Source organism: Nicotiana sylvestris, chromosome 8 (assembly GCF_000393655.2).
Source record: "Nicotiana sylvestris chromosome 8, ASM39365v2, whole genome shotgun sequence".
NCBI classification, from domain to species: Eukaryota; Viridiplantae; Streptophyta; class Magnoliopsida; order Solanales; family Solanaceae; genus Nicotiana; species Nicotiana sylvestris.
The window spans coordinates 83394376-83414415 of NC_091064.1; the positions used below are offsets into that span (position 1 = coordinate 83394376).

The window sequence follows — 20040 nt, forward strand, 5'->3', positions numbered from 1 at the left end:
TGCAACTTGCTCGGTCATCGGTCCCAACTACCAGCCCTTTTATTCCACGATGCCTCAAATTCACCATAGTGCCCCTATGAAAGCTGGGTGAGGAGAGGTGCAAGAGGTGGTGGATAATAACGTCGCACCCAACCAACTCAGCATACTTTGTTAACAACAGAAGTATCTTAAGTGTGTATGGCGAGAGTTGCACCGGGCAAACTTGATAGAATCTGCAGAACTCCTCCGCTAATGGAGGGAGGGGGAAAGAATAGCCGATCACGAAGGGGGTACTCATAAAAAGCACAGTACCCAGGTCTATGGACTTCCACGAAGTCCCTTCCCGCTGGAACCATATCAACATGAGCGGAGATGCTATACTTTGTACGGAGAGCATCAATATGAGCTTGTTCCGTTTCAGAGAGTACGCGGGGAGGAGTAGGAGGAGGATACTTGAGGAAGTCGCTTCGAGACGTGGGGTGTCTTGGCATCAATTCCTCTACGGTGGGAAAGCTACCCCCTCTTCCACCGCTATATCCTCACCGCCAGAGGGGAGTGCCACGAACAACGGGGCAGCCTCAGAAACCCCTTCATGAGATCGATGCGTTCTAGGCATTTCTCCGATGGAAGAAGTGTTAAAGTAGCAGAGAAAGTTATGAATAAAGAATGGGAGAAGAAGAAACAGAAAGTTGTTAGAACAAATGCAAGAGGGATGAGAAAGGATAACCAGAAGTGAAATGGCCAAGATTTTTTGAAAAAACAAATCCTCCACCTATTTATAGGGTTGGGTGGCGCCAGCATCGAAGCGGAAGGTTGTAGAGTGGCACCGAAATTGAAGCGACAGGCCATCAACCCCTATCTCGAAAACATGCATAATGATGACGCACGTGGAGATGACATTATTTCCTGGTAAAATACACTATCCGGTGTCTAGCTGAGCACGCTGATCGCCCATTATTGGCCAAGCCGTAACGCCTCATAGGATCAAATTTCTCCATAAGAATGCGTGGTGTCCACTTATCGAGGATGCACCAAGTTGCAACCTGGACAAGTGAATGGACTAACTGTATGTGTCCAAATTTGGACAATCACGGTCGTTGATGAGTACGACAAGCGACGAGAACCTCGTAGCTCGACATCCTGCAGGAGACGACCTACAAGCGACCAAGAGACTATATGACTTTCGCAGTAGTGTAGGCCCATTAGGGAACATTAGGAATATTCTTTCAAATATTCTCTGTGATTTGTCTTTTAGAACTTAGAAGGGGTTTGTCCCTTATATATAGAGCGTAAAACAACCTTGTAACTCTCTCTCGGCATTTTCCCAACTAAGAACACTCGCTATAACACTTGCTTACATAAACGATTGATGTCATTATTGTTTGATGGTTCATCTTGACAAGATAAAGAAATCTTATCCCCATATTCACCTTGCATATCTTTTGTTCTAGAGATTATTATACTTAGTTAAGATTTACCCTTCATTTTCTTTGATTGATTTATTCAAAAAGGTTTCAATATCTTTTGAGTCAAACAATACACTTGCCAAGCTTCGCTAGTTGCTGCATCAAGTTCTAAGGGAAATAACACAATATATTTTGACATGGTTCCATCGTAATTGAAATGTATAACGACATGTAAAAAATACAAAAAAATTAATAGAATTAGAAAGGTCAATATGGAAAAGTGACACCTTGATTTGTTTGTGGTTAAGTTCTTAAAATAAATGCAGTGATAAATGGAAGAAGTTTAATTAATTTGCAGATTTTAATATTTGAGCCTAGATTTATAGATAAAATTTAAGGAAATTTCTTATAGAGAAATTAAATAAGTAGTTTGCCATTTATAGATCCACACGAAAATAGAGGGAATACCAAAATTTGAAAATTTGGCCTAAATTTTCACACCAATTTTTTTAATCGAAAAACATCTCCCCGCGTCCATTGGGCAATAGTCCACTTCCTCTCTCCCTATTTAAAATCGCCAATCGTCTCTTCTCTTTTCTCACGCCCTCTTTCATTCTCACTCTACTTCATTGGCTTTATTTCCCCCTAAACTTTACCTCATATTTGCTGTCCTCAACCACTCCGATGGCGCACGATAGCGACCTCCCATGCGACGGCGATGGCGTCTGTATGGTGTGCAAAACGAAGCCATCGGAGAATGAATCCCTCCTCTGTAAGACTTGTGCCACTCCCTGGCACGTCACCTGCCTCTCTGCTCCTCCCAATTCCATGGCCGACGCCGTCAACTGGGAGTGTCCTGATTGCTCTTTGCCTCCCGATGCCCCCCGGGTCGCCGTTAAACAGAATGCTACTGCGGCTTCCTCGTCGTCTGGCAGCGATTTGATCGCCGCCATTCGGGCCATAGAATCCGACTCGTCGTTCACCGAACAAGAGAAGGCCAAGCAACGACAAGAGCTCTTGAGCGGAAGCGCTAAAGCCAGTAATCTGGAGGTTGTCAATACAGACAACGATGTTCTCAACATTCTCGATGGAAGTTTGAACTGCTCTATGTGCATGCAACTGCCGGAGAGACCCGTCACGGTATATCGCCTTTTCAATGTTTTTGTCCTTTCCTTGCTTTATCCCCTTTTTCCTTTTTCAATTTTACGTTTTAGTTTCATTCTCCTCATTTTTGTATTAAAGATATACTAGTCCTGATTTGCCATTATTGCAAGTTGCCTCACATAGATGCTTAGCCTGAAATATTTCAATTTCACTCCCGAGATGACTTCCTTCTAGGTTCACATCTGTAACTTGGAACACAAAGAACCTTATGTTTTGGACTCATAAAGTTTTATGCTTAATCAGAAGAACAGGAAGAGACCTTGTTTTTTTTAATTTTATAAATGTTACTCAAAACCTTATGCTTAATTTCAATTACTGAAATGTCCTTGCTTTATGCCTCCTAGATATATGTTACTTGTATTGTTGTGTCCGATCCTGAGAAGAGTTCATATGTGAAATTTCTTTGTTGAATGGAGGTGAGTTCAAGGGTTTCTTTGATTGCGAAATGCACACACTTCTTTTGTTGTCATTAAGTTTCCTTCCCCTGTGCTGTTAGAGAGTACAATTCATGAATAGGAAATAGTGGGAAAATGGACAGTGAGATAACTTGCATGCCAATGAACATATCTAAATTGACATCAATAAATAGCTTTGCGTAAATAAGCATAGATGCCCATGACTAATGGATTAGCCCTTCCCTGTCTATTGCCGTTCCAGTAATCATTGTTACTATAAATTGTGTATGTGGTATCTCATGCTTTATTTTTTAATTTTCTTTTTAATTGTTTTGTTTCTATGATGTTTGAGTACTAAAATATTGGTAGGTTTGTATGAGATACATGATTTGGACCACTCAAGCCCAATAGAATGGGCATTAGGAATATTTTACCTACTTGGTTGATCACTTGATTACAAGTGATCTTTGATCCTTTGTTGGATAGATGCTCATTTCCTTTTGAAGGAATAGTTATTTAATTTGGAGGCTTCACACAGCTCCATCTTACTACTATTATCTTTTCCATGTCAGACGCCTTGTGGTCATAACTTTTGCTTGAAGTGTTTCCAAAAGTGGATTGGGCAGCGGAAGAGCACATGTGCTAATTGTCGTACCCCTATTCCGCCGAAAATGGCAAGCCAACCTCGAATTAACTCTGCTCTAGTCATTGCCATAAGAATGGCAAGAACACTACGATCTGGTGCTTCTGGGGGGACTTCAAAAGTTGCCCATTTCATTCACAACCAAAATAGACCTGACAAAGCTTTCACCACTGAGCGTGCAAAAAAGTCTGGAAAGGCTAATGCTTGCAGTGGGAAGATTTTTGTCACAATCCCTGGTGACCATTTTGGACCAATTTCAGCAGAGAATGATCCAGAGCGCAACTTGGGCGTCTTAGTTGGTGAGACTTGGGAGGATCGTTTTGAGTGTCGGCAATGGGGGGCTCATTTCCCTCATGTGGCTGGAATTGCTGGCCAGTCAGATTATGGGGCCCAGTCTGTTGCACTTTCTGGCGGATACGAAGATGATGAGGACCATGGTGAATGGTTTCTTTATACTGGAAGGTAAAGTTTTGTCTGTGTTGCTTGTCTTTTATCTTTTGTTTGATATATGTACCTTCTGTTGTTTCCCTTAGCTCACCTTGCATGCAACTCGTTTTCTCAAACTTACTCTATGCATGATGTTCCACTTATGATGCATTTGCTGTGTTGAATTTCTATTCTCTGTTGTTTCTTGTATTTTGAGCACCATGCTCGTGTAAAGTATCTATCAGTTGTGGTTAAGCTGGATTCTTCCTTTTGATTTCTGAAAACCCTTTATGAGTGTTATCAATTTGACTTTTGTTTACTAAAAAGTGAGTCCAGATTAATGCTTGGTTTTGCATTTGTTTATTTATTTACACTGATAACTTTTGGTGCTGCTGGTTTCTGCTGAGGTACCCTTCTAAGTAGTTTTATGTTCATTTGTTTGGCTAGTGGTGGAAGAGACTTGAGTGGTAACAAGCGAACAAACAAGTTACAATCATTTGACCAGAAATTTGATAAGCTTAATGAAGCTTTACGTATCAGCTGTCTCAAGGGTTATCCTGTCCGAGTTGTGAGGTCAGTTGGTGCATTTAACATTTTGATTAAAAATGTAGATAACTGAAATGATTCTTGCTATCCCTTCTTTTGACTGGAAATTGGCTGATTTATTGTTGTGTTAGGCACTCTTGGGTTGGTCAATAAAGTATATGTAGTTGGCTTATTTAACTTCCACAGTGTGATGTTATGTATCATAGAGATGTTAAGTTTCATGTCAGAGCAACCAAGTTTGCATGATAGCTGATGTACTTGTGATTGTTCTTGACATTCTGTGCAATTGCTGTTGTTTTCTCTAAATTTTTGAAGTACCAAGTAGGGTAATTGTTATGCGATCTATGTTGCAATCTATTTCTTAGCTTCAGGATGCCAACTTTCTGCTATTGAAATGTCTTGACCTTTGTCAACAAAATAATTTCTATCAGCATCCACTAGTTGAGTTACTAATAGTCTATTTGGTGGGATTTGCCAATATTTACATCGTCTCAGATCTTTTTCATTGATGTTGGAGGTGCATTTCAAATGCACAAGTTTTATCCTTTTCTTATATATATAGGTCCCATAAGGAGAAGCGTTCTTCTTATGCACCAGAGAAGGGAGTACGATATGACGGGGTTTACAGGATTGAAAAATGCTGGCGGAAAGCTGGAAAACAAGTGTGAAACTCTTGTCCAAATCTTTATGCATCTGTATCTCCGATTCTCCATCTATGTCAATCATATACGTGTCTTTGACATTTGTGCAGGGATTCAAAGTGTGTCGATATCTTTTTGTGCGCTGTGATAATGAACCTGCCCCATGGACCAGGTCTTTTATTTGTGCAATTTTACTTATTTGCAAATGTCTATCCCCTTCTTTTTGGGATTTTCTTTTATTTAATTAACCTTGTTATATTGGCAGTGATGAGCATGGGGACCGTCCTAGGGCCTTGCCTTCCGTAAAAGAGCTAAATGGTGCTACAGATATGACTGAAAGAAAGGGATCTCCGGCTTGGGATTATGATGTGAGAAGCTAGATAATTGTAGCATGATATTTAGAATCTGCAGTAGTTTTTCTGTGTGGTAATTTAGAACATTAAAGGATGCTGATTGTCAGATTGTGTGATTAATTTTGCCAATTTAATTGGGCTATTTACATTCTTTCTGTAAATGCAGTGACATTTTTTAAATCAACTTTGTTGTATGTGAAGCATACATTATAATAATGTTGGCACTGTTTGTAATATATGGTTTCTGTTTTACAGGAGGAGAAGAGTTGTTGGATATGGAAAAAAGCTCCTCCTAATAGTCGAAAACCTATTCAATGTCAAAATGATGATGATGGAACAAAAGTGAGGAAAGTTAGATCAAAGAAAAATACAGTGTCTGTGAAGCAAAGGCTTTTGAAAGGTATACTTCTCATTCAATGCTAGCCATTATATCTTTTGCCTTCTAATCTGATTTAACTAGGCCGTATGTGGTATTATCTGATTTTAGGTTTCCTTTTGATTGTTAGTGATTGCATAATGTCTTCAATTTAATTCTCAATATCCATGAAATGATGTGATGGTGCAGAGTTTAGCTGTCTTATTTGCCGGGAAGTGATGAATCTCCCACTTACCACTCCATGTGCTCATAACTTCTGCAAGGCATGTTTGGAAAGTGCCTTTGCTGGACAGTCTTTTACAAGACAGAGGGGTGAAGGCAGACGGACATTACGAGTGCAGAAAAATATAATGAAATGCCCGTCATGCCCGACTGATATATCTGATTTTCTCCAGAACCCCCAGGTACCTAATTCACAATTTACCTGACAACTTTGTGGTGCTCCAAAATCCAATCATTACTAATTACTATCTCAGTAGTCGATATATTAATGTCATAAGCAAAACTTAATCATTCCATGGTATTTGTTGAAACAAGAAACTTTTGTACTTATGAGTATAAGTTTTAGTCTTACACTGAAGGTTGTTTTGTTGGCAGATTAATAGAGAGTTGATGAACGTAATAGAATCATTGCAGCGCCAAATTGAGGAAGAAAATGCAGGATTGAATGAAGATGTTGATGGTGGCTCAGATGGAAAAGATGAGGTTCCAACTGAAGAAGCTGCTGAAACTGACAAATGTGTGGAGGATGATAAAGAAGGTGCGAAGCCTATCACTGAGACTGAAACCAAGCAGACAAACAAGAGGAAGAGGTCCAGTGATATTGACGATGTATCACCTAAAAAGTCCCTTGATAAACCTGATGTGGTGCATAATCTTGGGGAAGTTGATTCTGCCATACCTGAACTTTCAGTTTAGGGTTTGATGGAGCAAACATGTCTTCGAAGCAGAAGAAAAGTGGTGGCAGCTGGCAAGCGCACTAGGATTGGACGGTGGTTTCATTGAGTGATGATTCTGAACAAGTTGGCTGACATGTTACTTGTGGATAATTTATGGTTTATTTTTGGTTGGACCTATGACAACTCCTTGGTGCATTTGTCATATTTCAATTGCATTACCCCTAGCCCTTGCATGGCAAGCTTTTTATTTGGTGTTTTAGTGTACTCATTTTGGAGGGCAGATTGAAATTATGAACTGCAACCATAAATGTTGGAGATTATGCATCTCTTGCGTTCTGGCTTTCTGTTATTCATTTATTGTCCAGGTACAGTAATAAGCTATGCATTCATGCCCTTGGTAATGGTAGAGAGTTCTAAATAGGTAGAGTCTTCCTACTAGTTTGAGAGCATAAATTAAATATTTTTGACAAATGTATTCAGCAAGGTGTAGCTGGAACCAAGCAAGGCTCTTGAAATAATGGTTCATAACTATACAAGTTCAAGAGAGGGTAGTAGCTTGAAGCCTATACTATATCAGCACTGAATAACGTAGGTGAAAATGTATGGACTCGAATTTCTCTACTCTTAAATACTGGAGATACCTTTTGCAACTCTCCTACAATTAAAGTAGTCGCTTCAATTGCACGGGTCAGAAAAGGGAGTGTAAAGCTAGTAGCGTTTAATAGTAGAGCCCCAAATATTACCAGCCCTAGAAGAAGTGAAAGATGACACCAGCTTCTAAGTTCTATGATCTTAGTATATTTCTACGAAGAAGTGAAAGATGACACCAAATATTACTCCGTTGCATTTGGTGGATTACTCTTTGTTGTATTTTCTATGTTCAACAATAAAAGTAACAAGGTATTTTCAACGATCAAATTTATTCCTATATGTACCTTTTTTTATTTTCCTCTAAGTTGATACTTGCTAGTTTTGGACAGAGATTTTATCGGCCGTCAGGTGAGCCTAGAATGTAGTTTTGAGTACTTTAATTAAGAATATTATAGTCTGTCTCTATATACTAGTCAATATTCAAGCCGAATAAATCGAAAGGAGAAAAGCCAAATTATGACAAATTTAATTACGTATGATATTGGTATATCATTTTAAGGAATTGAATACTGAAAATACCAGATCGAAATGTCTAAATATCATACCGTACTGACGAATGAACACCCTTACTAAGTTCTAATCCCAATAACAATGTCCTGTTTTGAAGATAACAAAAAAGCAAAGTCATATAATTAAGCTCATTACTAAACCATATTTAAGATGTAATTAGCTACCTTCCATGAATATAAGTCCTGTTGGATTCTCGAGGGCATATTGAACCAATCTCTGGTCAGCTGTTTGAGCAAGAGTTGAAAACGTTGCCTATGGTCCACAAAAGACCCAGTAACCAAAGAGCTTGGGGAGTACGCTTAATTTGGGTTTTGCATAGATGTAAATAAGATATAAGGACAGGGAAATCCACGAGCTCCGATTGCATAAAAATAAATCAAGATTTCTCTAGATCAAGCTGCTCAAAATGGAAGCAAGGGTGTAGAAAATGCAGTGACCAATAATGCAGCGGCTGTTATCAACCCTGATATGTATAAAAAAAACTACCAGCAAATTTGAGAATTTCATTAATATGCATGTCATAATCAGACAGTTTAAACTACGAAAGACACGTTTATCAATCAATGCAGTCTGTCTTTTGGTAGATCTGGATTTGCACATGGTAACAAATTACGACCGAGGATAGAAAAAAAGCTTCGGTAAAATATTTTTCTCGATCTGTTAGATGTGCACAAATTCGAAATTTCTCATTGCAGGCACAGCTGTATACAGGTTATATATATATACACACAACATTGCAAAAGGATTGCGAACAAGATCATTGGCGAAATGAATATACCTTTCTAGGAAAAAAAACATACTTCCTTGCTTAGGAAGACAAAACAGACAGCTTTCAGTAAAAGTTTTAGAGGAGACGAACAGAAACTTAGAGAAACCTTTTGCAGTGATACGAATCCTAATCCAAGCTCTCAAAGTTGTGGCTAATTGGAAGAGATCTCTCGGGCAGTATTAGCCTTCTTCTAGAAATGCTTGCATTTTACTAGCGCATATGAAGGAGGAGAGCATTTGTATTTGACCGTGGCCGCACTTATTCATGCTAAAACAGAGGGAAATTCAGTTGTAGATGTAATTCTAACCTGTTCAATTAAACCCATAACTTTTGACACCGTGCATAAATTTATGCGTACAAATTTATTAAAATTGCAACAACGATATGAACCCATAACTTTAAAAATATAACGGGTCCAATATTAAGAATCTTAAAGGGCGTGCCGGTAGCCTACATAAGAGCGATCAAGGACATGTATGATGGAGCTAAGACTAAGGTTAGGACTGTGGGAGGCGACTCGGAGCATTTCCCCGTTGTTATGGGATTACACCAAAGCTCTGCGCTTAGCCGTTCTTATTTGCCTTGGTGATAGATGCATTGACACACCATATTCAAGGGGATGTTGTATTGGGAAAAAATATATTTAAATATAAAGTGACGTGTCGAATACGTGTCGAAACATGTAGACTGGTCAAATGGTCAAAGAATTACAACTAGCCAAGAGGCACGAGTTGCAACAGATACGAGCAAATGGCAGAGGAAGAGGCACGGGCAGGAATACAAATAACCCAGCACCCGTACCTATCTAAGTCATTTATGTCCGAGAATCAAAAGGAATGAATCTGACAATAGAAAAGAGTGCAGATACGACATTTAATAGGCATTAAATGTAGAATACGTTAGAGAATTTGTATTGAATATAATGATTATGTAACGTAGCATTAAATGTCTTTAATTACTCATAATAACCTCATTATGATTTGGGCAAAACGTATATCTCCAAGATATCTATAAAAGGGAGATATCTGATCAATTGTGGGGACACGAAATACTATTGATATAAACTTTGGTTTACTTATTTTTCTCTTGATTACTCTCTTGCTACCTAAATTACTTCCTTTTATACACTCTTTTGATTATCAGTAACCCGTGTTCTTCTAAATTCTAGCTTTGACTAAAATTTCATTTTTTGGTTAAACAGATGTGCCATGGTGTATGTTATTTGCTGATGACATAATTCTAATTGATGAGACGAGGGTCGGGAGGTTTGGAGACAGACTCTCGAGTCTAAGGGTTTCAAATTGAGCAAGTCTAAGACAGAGTACCTGGAGTGCAAGTTTAGCGCTGAGTCAAGAGAAGTAGGCAGGGACGTGAGGCTTGGATCACAGGTCATCCCCAAGAGAGATAGCTTCAAGTACCTTGGGTCGATGATTTAGGGGGACAAAGAGATCGATTACCACTCAAGTACACCCGGTCATTGCCCCATGGCCATTTATGAAATGGGAATGGATATTGTGGGTCTATTACCATAAGCAAAAGGACAGGTAAAGTTTCTGCTCGTACTCACTGATTATTTTACTAAATGGGTGGAGGCAGGAGCATTTAAACAGGTGCGAGAAAAGGAAGTCAAAGATTTTCTTTGGCGGAATATCATATGCCAATTCGGTGTACCAAAGGAGATCGTGTGTGATAATGACCCTCAATTTATTGGAGCTCAAATCACGGAATTCTTTCAAAGTTGGCAAATTAAAAGGATTACGTCAATACCTTATCACCCGGAGGGTAATGGGCAAGCAGAATCAACGAACAAGGTTATTATCAATAATTTAAAGAAACGATTAGAGGTATCAAAAGGTAACTGGCCTAAAGTGTTACCTGGAGTTTTATGGGCATATCGCACAACTGCAAAAACAATTACAGGAGAAACACCGTTTTCATTGGTTTATGGAGCTGAGGCTTTAATTCCAGTTGAGATAGGGGAACCAAGTACGCGGTTCACACAAGCAACAAAATAATCTAATGACGAGGAGATGCGGGTCAATCTAGATTTACTCGAGGGGAGGAGAGAAGCTGCATTGATAAGAATGGCAGCACAAAGCCAAGTCATAGAACGATATTACAACCGAAAAGCACGCCTCAGATTCTTCAAAGTGGGGGACTTCGTGCTTAAAAAGGTTTTTCAATCCACAAAGGTAGCTGACGCGGGTAAATTAAGTCCAACATGGGAAGGACCCTATAGAGTTCGTGATATTGCAGGCAAGGGAGCATATGAGTTGGAGGCAATGTATGGCAAGATACTACCTTCACATTGGAATGCTGTTCATTTGAAGAGACACTATTTCTAAGAAATACCCACGATCAGGTATCACTATTTCAAATTTAATTTTTGAATTGTTAAAATTTTACTAACGATTTTAGATGATAGGCAAAAAGCTAACCCGTACTAAATGATGAGTCACAACCTGTAAGGCACACGAAATAACCTAAAATTCCTGGCCTAGGGTTACAATTATTCTAATAGAAATTCATACGGGTTAAGCAGTCTTCATCTAAAATCCCATCTTCGAGTCCCGTATGTTTTTCCTTTTCAGGAAAAGGACCAAATGAGAGAATCTATCAAGTGCTCAAGGCTTCATACTTCAACACTCAAACACTTGGGGACTACATAATATACACAGATATGTGTATAAAGAAAGCAAAAAAGATTAAGAAAAGTCAAGCCTAAAAGAGTCAAGTGCAGAGTAAAAGTCATAAGGTCACGAGATGAAGACACGAGCTAAGGCCAAAGAAAAACCTCACTATAGTTAGAGTAAAGGCTATGTACTAAAACGGGTTATAAGAAAAAACCCCATGTCTATTATTCTTCTTTTGAAAAAATCTGTTACAAGAAAAACAGTTACGAGAAAGTTATAAATGTAATTCAAATATATGTAAAGTATTATTCAAAACTAGTCAAAGTTATTTCAAAGAAACATGTGTGTTCCTATTTCTTTTATCGTATGACAACAACATTATGAAGTTGAGACGTCTTCTTCATTAAGTATCAAAGTATAAAATGGCCCTTTTTTATAAAACTCATGTTTAAATTAATTAGTCATGAGGTTAACAGAAGCATTTTCGAAAAACAAAAATGCAAATTATTCTGTAAGTCCTTAAAAATAAAGGCAAGAATAAAGCAAATAGAAGTTTAAGATAATAACATGAAAAACTTATTAATATGTAAAAAATGTAGAATTAAGCTCGGACTTAGTCATAAAACTATGAAATTGTTTATACAGATTGCTCCATAAAAGACTTGGGGACTTGCGTTTCCAAAATCAACCCTCAAATAAAGCTAAGGGTTTGATTACAATTTTCCAAAATAAAAACAAGAACAAAATCATTCAAATGATTAAAACTGGTTACTGAAAAGTTTGTGGAACTGAAGCAAGAATATCAATAGCAGCGGGCTCAATTTGGGCAGGTGCATCAACATATGCGGTTTCAACTTGGCTTGTAACAACATGCTCGATTGGGCTTGAAAGAGTTGGGATACCTGTATCAACTTCAACATTCACGGGAGCTTCAACCACGGGAGAAGAGAAGTCCTGAGTTTGCTGAGCTTTTTCAATGGTTTCATTAATCTTAGCTAACTCCGACTCCAGGTTGAAGTTTTTTTGGCCAGCTTCAATTAGGGTATCTCGACGTGAATTCAAAAATGCCCAGCTTACCTCAATAGCAGATTTTTCTTCAAGGGTCTCAAAATCCTTTTCCCAATCAACAATCTCATTCTTTAGCTCTTCATTTTCAGCCAATGCGTAGTTGTAAGAAGCTTGAAGAGAGGCATGGGAGCTCTCTAAAGCACGAACCTTATCATCTGAGACTCGAAGGTTTTCTTATGCTTGAGTTAAGCTTTGCACGAGCTCCCCAGCGTAAACTTCTTTTGACTCAAAAGAGCCTTCAACTCTCTGTTCTCTTCGCTGGCCTTAGATAGTCGCTCTGAGAAGGAAGATTCGAGACGTTCTTTGTCTTTTTCTGCTTGGCTTGAGGAAGCTTTTGCAACCGCTAACTTTGAAGTTAAAGCCCGCACCTGCTGTTCTAGGGTACTCTTGCCTTCTTGTAAATCTTCCATATCAATTTGTGCACTCTCAAATTTTATCCTTCCAATTGATCGCCTCCAACTGAGAATCACGTGCTACCTTCTCCAAGAGAGGGATTCTGTTCATCATTTCTGTGCCGATAAGATTGGCCTAAAAAAAGGGGAAGGGAAATAAGAATATAAGAATCCCAAAGATAAAAAAATTTTATAAGGTAAAGAAGGGAGAGAAGTAAAGTACCTTCAAAGTGACATGCACGGTATCATTCATTAGAGTCAGAGAACTATGGCTCTCCAGCTTTGCTTTTTCAATTAGACCGATTAAAGGTTTCAGCCATACATCTGCCTGACCTGACTTCCTTAAAAGGCTGCTATCAGTAGGAACTTCAATGGTTACCCTCCTCATAGCGACACTTCTACTTGAAGAGCCCGCTTCCGTATGGTGAACGATATGAGGGGGAGTTGTCGAAGGAGGAGCGGTAGAGGAAGTGAAAACAATAGAGGAATGAACAGAAACAGCTAGGGCTGGTAAGGAAGGAATCACAAGCACGGGAGTTGAGAAAGAAGATAAGGGTATTTCATCTAAAATAGGCCCTAAACTTCCACTGCCAAAACCACTGAAGAAAAGTTGATCAATAGATTCATGGGTATCATGGGGAGTGACGTCATCGTCAGGAATTATGGGGTTTCAACAGGTTCGGTAAGAGGAACAGAAAGATGAGGGGAAACTTCAGCTTCGTCATCAGAGACGATGTGTCTTCTAGCTCGTGGCCTCGTCACCAGGGAACCCCCATCTTCCTCTTCTTTAGAGTCTTCTTCTTCAACAGTTTTCCATTTTGCAGAAGAAGAACCCAAGACTATTTCTCGGGCTCTTTCTAAAGAGATACGAATTCCCGAAGGAGTACGGGTTCCCGAAGAGACACGAGAGGCCACAACTGCTTCAGCAGTAACTCCTCGAATAGAAAATCCTGATAAAAAGAAGGATGGAAGTTAGAACCATAAAGAAATATATATACATGCGTGAAAGATGAAATAAAAACTCTTACCATGAGTCTTTACTTTCCAACCGTAACGGTTAGAAAGTGTTTTCCAAGACCTCCCATCTATTGGTACGACCTTCAGCAATTTATCTACCCAACCACGAAAATTGGGAATACTTTCCACCACTCCCATGGTTGCTAAAAAAAAAAATTAGAGAAGTTGATAAACTTGAAGGAAAAAGGTACGATATGGATAAAAGACTTACGTGCAAAATTCCACTTCACAGGGAAGGGAACGCTATTCTCACCCGCTAAACCAACAGTGGGGGCAGCAACAAATCGAGCGTACCAGCCACGGTCTTTGTCATCTTCAGGGCTCACTAAAACCCTCTTACTCCTGGCTACTAGGGTAAAAACGCCATTACGGAAAAGTCTAGGGGAGTAAAGATGAATCAGGTGAGGGAAAGTAAAGGAAACGCCAGCCAAATTGGTTAAATGCCTCAAACATGCAACAACCCTCCATATGATTGGGCCAATTTGACCCAAACAGACAATAAAGAAACGACAAAATTCAAGAATAACTGGGTCAATAGCTGGTTTGAACCCTAAAGTGAAAGGGTATGTGTAAACAAAAGAGAACTCAGTCAAGTAAGAAGTAATTCTCTGATTTGGATTAGGGATAATAATGGAAAAATCATTACTCCAATGGTAGTCTTTGCGAACTACAGGAGTCAAAACTTCTGTAATTTGAGTGGGGTAAGCGTCAGCACGATCTAAGGCGGAAACCTAGTTTCTAAGAGATTCCTTATCATGGTAAAAAGATAATTCTGTAGGGACTATCTCCTCTACTAAAGGTTCACGTAATGGTTCAGAAGGTTCTTTATCCCTAGAAGAAGATCTGTGAGAAAGGGAACCTCTGGTTCTAGAAGAAGGACCAGAACTAGGAGAAGGTATAGACGAACCACCACCGCGAGTAGACCCTAAGCTACGAAGTCTACCTCCCCTTCTATATCTAATGAGGGCATTAGGGAAGGTATTAACAATGGGAACTCTCCTAGGGTTAGGATTTGGTGAAGCCATGGCGAAGAAGAATAATGTGAGGAATTAAGTGTTCAATAAGCTTTATGTGGTAAAAGACAAGGAAAGAAGTTATATTTATATTAATACGCCACCGCCAAAGGTAAAAGTGCAGTGATGGAAGGACCATAATAATGATAACTGGCACTTCGTGAATAGTGGAGCCGTAAAAAGCCTTGAAAAGGGCTGCAAAACTGCAGAACCAATGGAAAAAAGACACGTGTACGGAGTATTAAATGGAAGCGACAATTGAAACGTCAATTTTGTCATAGCATTAATGGTGACAAAAATTCCCTTTTAATGAAATCCACTTCCCAAATATTCAACTGATGAATAAATGGAAAGTGGGGGGACTATCTGTATTGGGAAAAATTGTATTTAAATATAAAGGTGACGTGTCGAATACGTGTCGAAACATGTAGACTGGTCAAATGGTCAAAGAATTACAACTAGCCAAGAGGCACGAGTTGCAACAGATACGAGCAAATGACAGAGGAAGAGGCACAGGCAGGAATACAAATAACCCAGCACCCGTACCTATCTAAGTCATTTATGTCCGAGAATCAAAAGGAATGAATCTGACAATAGAAAAGAGTGCAGATACGGCATTTAATAGGCATTAAATGTAGAATATGTTAGAGAATTTGTATTGAATATAATGATTATGTAACGTAACATTAAATGTCTTTAATTACTCATAATAACCTCATTATGATTTGGGCAAAACGTATATCTCCAAGATATCTATAAAAGGGAGATATCTGATCAATTGTGGGGACACGAAATACTATTGATATAAGCTTTGTTTTACTTATTTTTCTCTTGATTACTCTCTTGCTACCTAAATTACTTCCTTTTATACACTCTTTTGATTATCAGTAACCCGTGTTCTTCTAAATTCTAGCTTTGACTAAAATTTCATTTTTTGGTTAAACAGATGTGCCATGGTGCATGTTATTTGGTGATGACATAATTCTAATTGATGAGACGAGGGTCGATGTTAACAAGAGATTGGAGGTTTGGAGACAGACTCTCGAGTCTAAGGGTTTCAAATTGAGCAAGTATAAGATAGAGTACCTGGAGTGCAAGTTTAGCGCTGAGTCAAGGGAAGTAGGCAGGGACGTGAGGCTTGGATCACAGGTCATCACCAAGAGAGATAGCTTCAAGTACCTTGGGTCGATAATTCATGGGGACAAAGAGATCGACGAGGACGTCACTCACCATATAGGGGCGGGCTGGATGAAATGGAGGCTTGCATCTGGAGTCTTGTGTGACAAGAAAGTGCCACCAACCCTCCCCAGACCCCACTTTGTGAGATTTTACTGGGTAGTTGTTGTTGTTATTGTTGTTGTTGTTGTTGTTGTTTAAAGGCTGAACCCATAAAGTTTAAATCTTATATCCGCCTATGCCCTTACTGGGTGCTTATACCATGTTTAGTTAAGTTAACCATAAGACAAACTAAGGTCTACTAGCAGAGGCGTATCTAGGATTTTAAGAACATGGCTGCACTATTATCTTTAAGATAGATGTTTGGTTCCATTATAAGATAGATGTTTGGTTCCATTATAATGTCAAATTTTATGGAAGTTGACAAGCAAACTATATTAATACTATATTCGCAAAAAATATCATCCACTTTACAATTTTCTTCGACGAGTTTTCATACCTTGAAAACTGTCAATAATAGCATCATTACTTACATCATTAAATATCTCATGCTCTATATAGTAAACTAAAGAATCATTCAATTTTTTTAAAGGTAACGCTTAATTGAGCTGAGAGTTTTGCTGTTTGAATCCATTGAGAGCCTCAGAGCCGAAAGAGGCGAGTCACAAGTACTTTGTTTTAGGGATTCAAAGTTTTTGTTCTCAAAAGAATGATTAACAGCTTGTTTGGATGGTTGTTACACATCGTTTCATAATGTATCATATCGTATTATATTGTATTGTACTATATCGTTTGATAAATATAATGTTTGGATAAATTGTGTCGTTTGCCATCGTTTCATGGTATCGTGCACCAGCAATATGAAGAATAAACTTGCAATATTATAAAGAAAATTATAATACAGCATAAAATTACTATATAAAAAGGTAGGGTAAATGATAAAGAGAATAATTTAACAATAATAAAGGGTGAGATTGAGAGAAAAAGACAAGGTAATGACGCGACCACACCAAATCGATCGTTACATAAAGTGACACATTTCGTCGTTTTGTAACGACGGATTTAACGATACGATACAATAACATTTAAGTAACAATCAAAATAAATATTATATTTAAAGTAACAATACGATACAATACAATGGGTAAACAAACAAGCTGTAAGAGAAGAAAATTAAAAAAGACGTGGGCAAAAGAGAATTTAAAAAAAGAAGAAGTAAAAATACGTGTTTGTTTGTTAAATTGGAAAGAAGGAAAGGTCGTAGAGATCTGTTGTTAATTAAAAACGGCATGGGAATTGAAAATTTATTTATTTATTAATTATACAAGGAATTAATTAATTTTTTTTTATGGGGATCGAACCCTTGACTTGGGGGACAAAAAGGAAGCAAAAGGGGCACTTTGTCACCCACGCACCAAATCAGTCACATGAGCATGAGTGGCTGTGAACAACTAATTTTTGACCACACTCGAGTTCTACACTATTAGTGTAAATATTTCTTTTAAGTATAATTTTGCTGTTTTAAACTTTTATCTTTCTCTTAATAGGTTTCATTTAAGAAAATTAAAAATTACAAAAAATATTCACATTCTTAGAGTATAACTTTTGTTCGTATTTTTAAACAGAATTTTTTTAAAAAAAGAATATGTATATATATTTGGTTTCTTCTAATTTTAAATATAAGCTATAGTATTTTTCTTAGTATAATTTAAACTATAATGTAAATGTTTAGTTTTCTTATGTATATAATATCTAAGTCTAAAAGTAGCTGATTAATATTTTTAGTTATGCATTTTACTTTCATTTTTTCTTCATTTAAACAAAAAAAAAAAGAAAGAAAGTAAAAAAAAAATAAAAAAAAAAATCAACTAACAAAAAGAAAAGAAAAAGTAACAAAATAAGCAAAACAAAAAATTTCTCTTAATCTTAGTTTCTTCCTATATATTCACGTCCCTTCCCCTCAACCCCTCACGTCTTACTTACATTGCGCACACACATTATACATACATAATGCAGAACCCTCTAACCCTCACTTCCCACTCCCTCCGCTCATCTCACCATTAACCCGCACATTTATATATAATACACACATTCACACAAAAACGGGAGTCCAATATTTTGAAAAGGAGATACTTTGAACAGAAAAGAAGAGGGGAAAAAGAAAGCAAAAAATCCTAAAGCTCGAGGTCTAAAAGCTGCGCAGTAGTAGAAATAGAGCAGCGGCTGCATTGTTTTTCTTCTTTAGCCCATAAAACTCTACTTTCGTCCCTTTTATCCACTGCGACTCATCTTCTTTTTGCTTTGAAAATCAGCCGCCAGCCAGCCGCTGTATAAGTCCAACAAACTTGAGTTGAGAGGTTGGGGTCCGTGTTTGGATTTCTCATTAAAACACGAAATACCATTCAAGTTCTCGTTGCGAGCGAAGCTTCCGGTCCGAGTTTGTTTCAGATCCAAAGAAATTGTTGGAAAAGTTTTTATCTTTAAGGTTCATTCTAATCTTTGTGCTTTAAATCTTTATCATTTTTTTTTTTGTTGTATTTACGTGAATGAATCCACACTATCTTTCATGAATGTTGTTCTGTTATTCAAATACATGTTCATGTGGTTTGTAAGTTATATTTTAAGTTGTATCATTTTTCTGAATAGTTTCATGTCATCCTTAGTAATTAAAATTGGAAGCTTCAAAATGAAGTTCACTGATTGGATTAATGAGACTTAGAAATAAGTGGTTTTTTTTCTTTCTTTCGTTCTTTTTCTTTCTTTTTTGTATAGCTTGATTCATTTGTGCGTTACATTTTTATTGCGGCCATGTTTAAATTTTTGTATTAATCTGTTAGATGTATTTTTGTTACGACGTTATGAGTGGGTTTGTGCTTTAGATCTTACAAGATTCATGAAGTTTGGTTTTATTTGTACTACTGCTTGTGTTTTATATATTTGTCATCTTAAATTTCATAATGTTAAATCTGGCATAAGGGCAAAGAGAGTTTGGGGCTTGATGTTTGTTTACCTCGAAAAATGTGACTAATAATTAAAGGTGATTTGTGGTTTTAAAGATATGTGATTTATTCTAATACTAGTGAAGATACAAGTAATATTCGTTTTAAGTAAGAAGAATTGATGAACCAAACCAGTGTTGTTAGAACAATGGAGACCTCGAGCTCGATTATCTCGGGGACCTCAAGGTAGGTTAAGAGCAAAAATAGTATGAACAATAAAGAAGAAACAATAAAGCTGAAGAACAATTATGGAGCACAGTAAACAAGAAAAGCAGAGTAGAATATTCTATTGCTGTGTATCAGATGCCTTTTAAAAAGATTGGGGTCCCCTTTATATAGAGGGGGAAAACCCTAATATGGTACATTTACAATTATGATAAAAAATTATATTGGTACAACTGTATAACAACCGAGTACGGACTTGTACTATTTCGTACAAATCTTATCCCTTAATTTATACCCTGACCCATGTGTCCTTGAGAAATTCCTGCTCTTTCTTGAGTGTCATCGAAATTATACTTTCCTCGTGGCAGATTATGGCGGGTCTCCGATTTGCTTGTCGAGGTGCACACATCTCGGCCAGGCTCGATTCTTACTCCGAGCTTCCGAACTCGAACCCGGGGTATGATCAAGTATTTAAAATCGAGCTCTCCGATTTAGACCGTATAAAGTTAGTCCCCGCATTTCTTAGAATGAAATGATATGAAACGATTTGAATTTCCGAAGTCCTTTATGATGGCATCACTCTTATGACGTAAACGTTGAAATGACCAAAGCGTCCCGTCAGTTCTCTTCCCCAAAAGCATTAAATGCACGTTAGAGCCGGTCGACCATCAATATTAATGAACCGTCACCACCTTCCTCTATATATACTTGTTTTTCTCTTCTTATTAAGGACTTTTCCACTTTGCACCATCTATTCTCCTCTATACTTTTCTTTTCACCACCAGTTCCTCCGCTGTATTGACTCAAAACCTTACCGGT

At 37.8% G+C, this 20040-nt stretch overlaps 2 protein-coding genes across 2 annotated transcripts; one reads left to right on the forward strand and one right to left on the reverse strand.

The window, feature by feature from the left end:
* The first annotated feature begins 1966 nt into the window (after positions 1–1966).
* On the forward strand, positions 1967–7152 carry LOC104228387 (E3 ubiquitin-protein ligase ORTHRUS 2-like). Its single transcript, XM_009780843.2, has 9 exons — positions 1967–2525; positions 3517–4049; positions 4461–4586; positions 5122–5221; positions 5311–5372; positions 5466–5568; positions 5809–5953; positions 6119–6333; positions 6527–7152. Exons 1-9 carry the CDS (start codon positions 2070–2072, stop codon positions 6845–6847), a joined length of 2061 nt encoding a protein of 686 aa, XP_009779145.1. The 5' UTR covers positions 1967–2069; the 3' UTR covers positions 6848–7152.
* Positions 7153–12159: 5007 nt separating this feature from the next.
* On the reverse strand, positions 12160–12869 carry LOC138875301 (peroxisomal and mitochondrial division factor 2-like). The gene is made up of 2 exons (XM_070154124.1): positions 12686–12869; positions 12160–12614 (listed from the first exon to the last, which is right to left on the reverse strand). Exons 1-2 carry the CDS (start codon positions 12867–12869, stop codon positions 12160–12162), a joined length of 639 nt encoding a protein of 212 aa, XP_070010225.1.
* Between the last annotated feature and the right edge of the window lie 7171 nt (positions 12870–20040).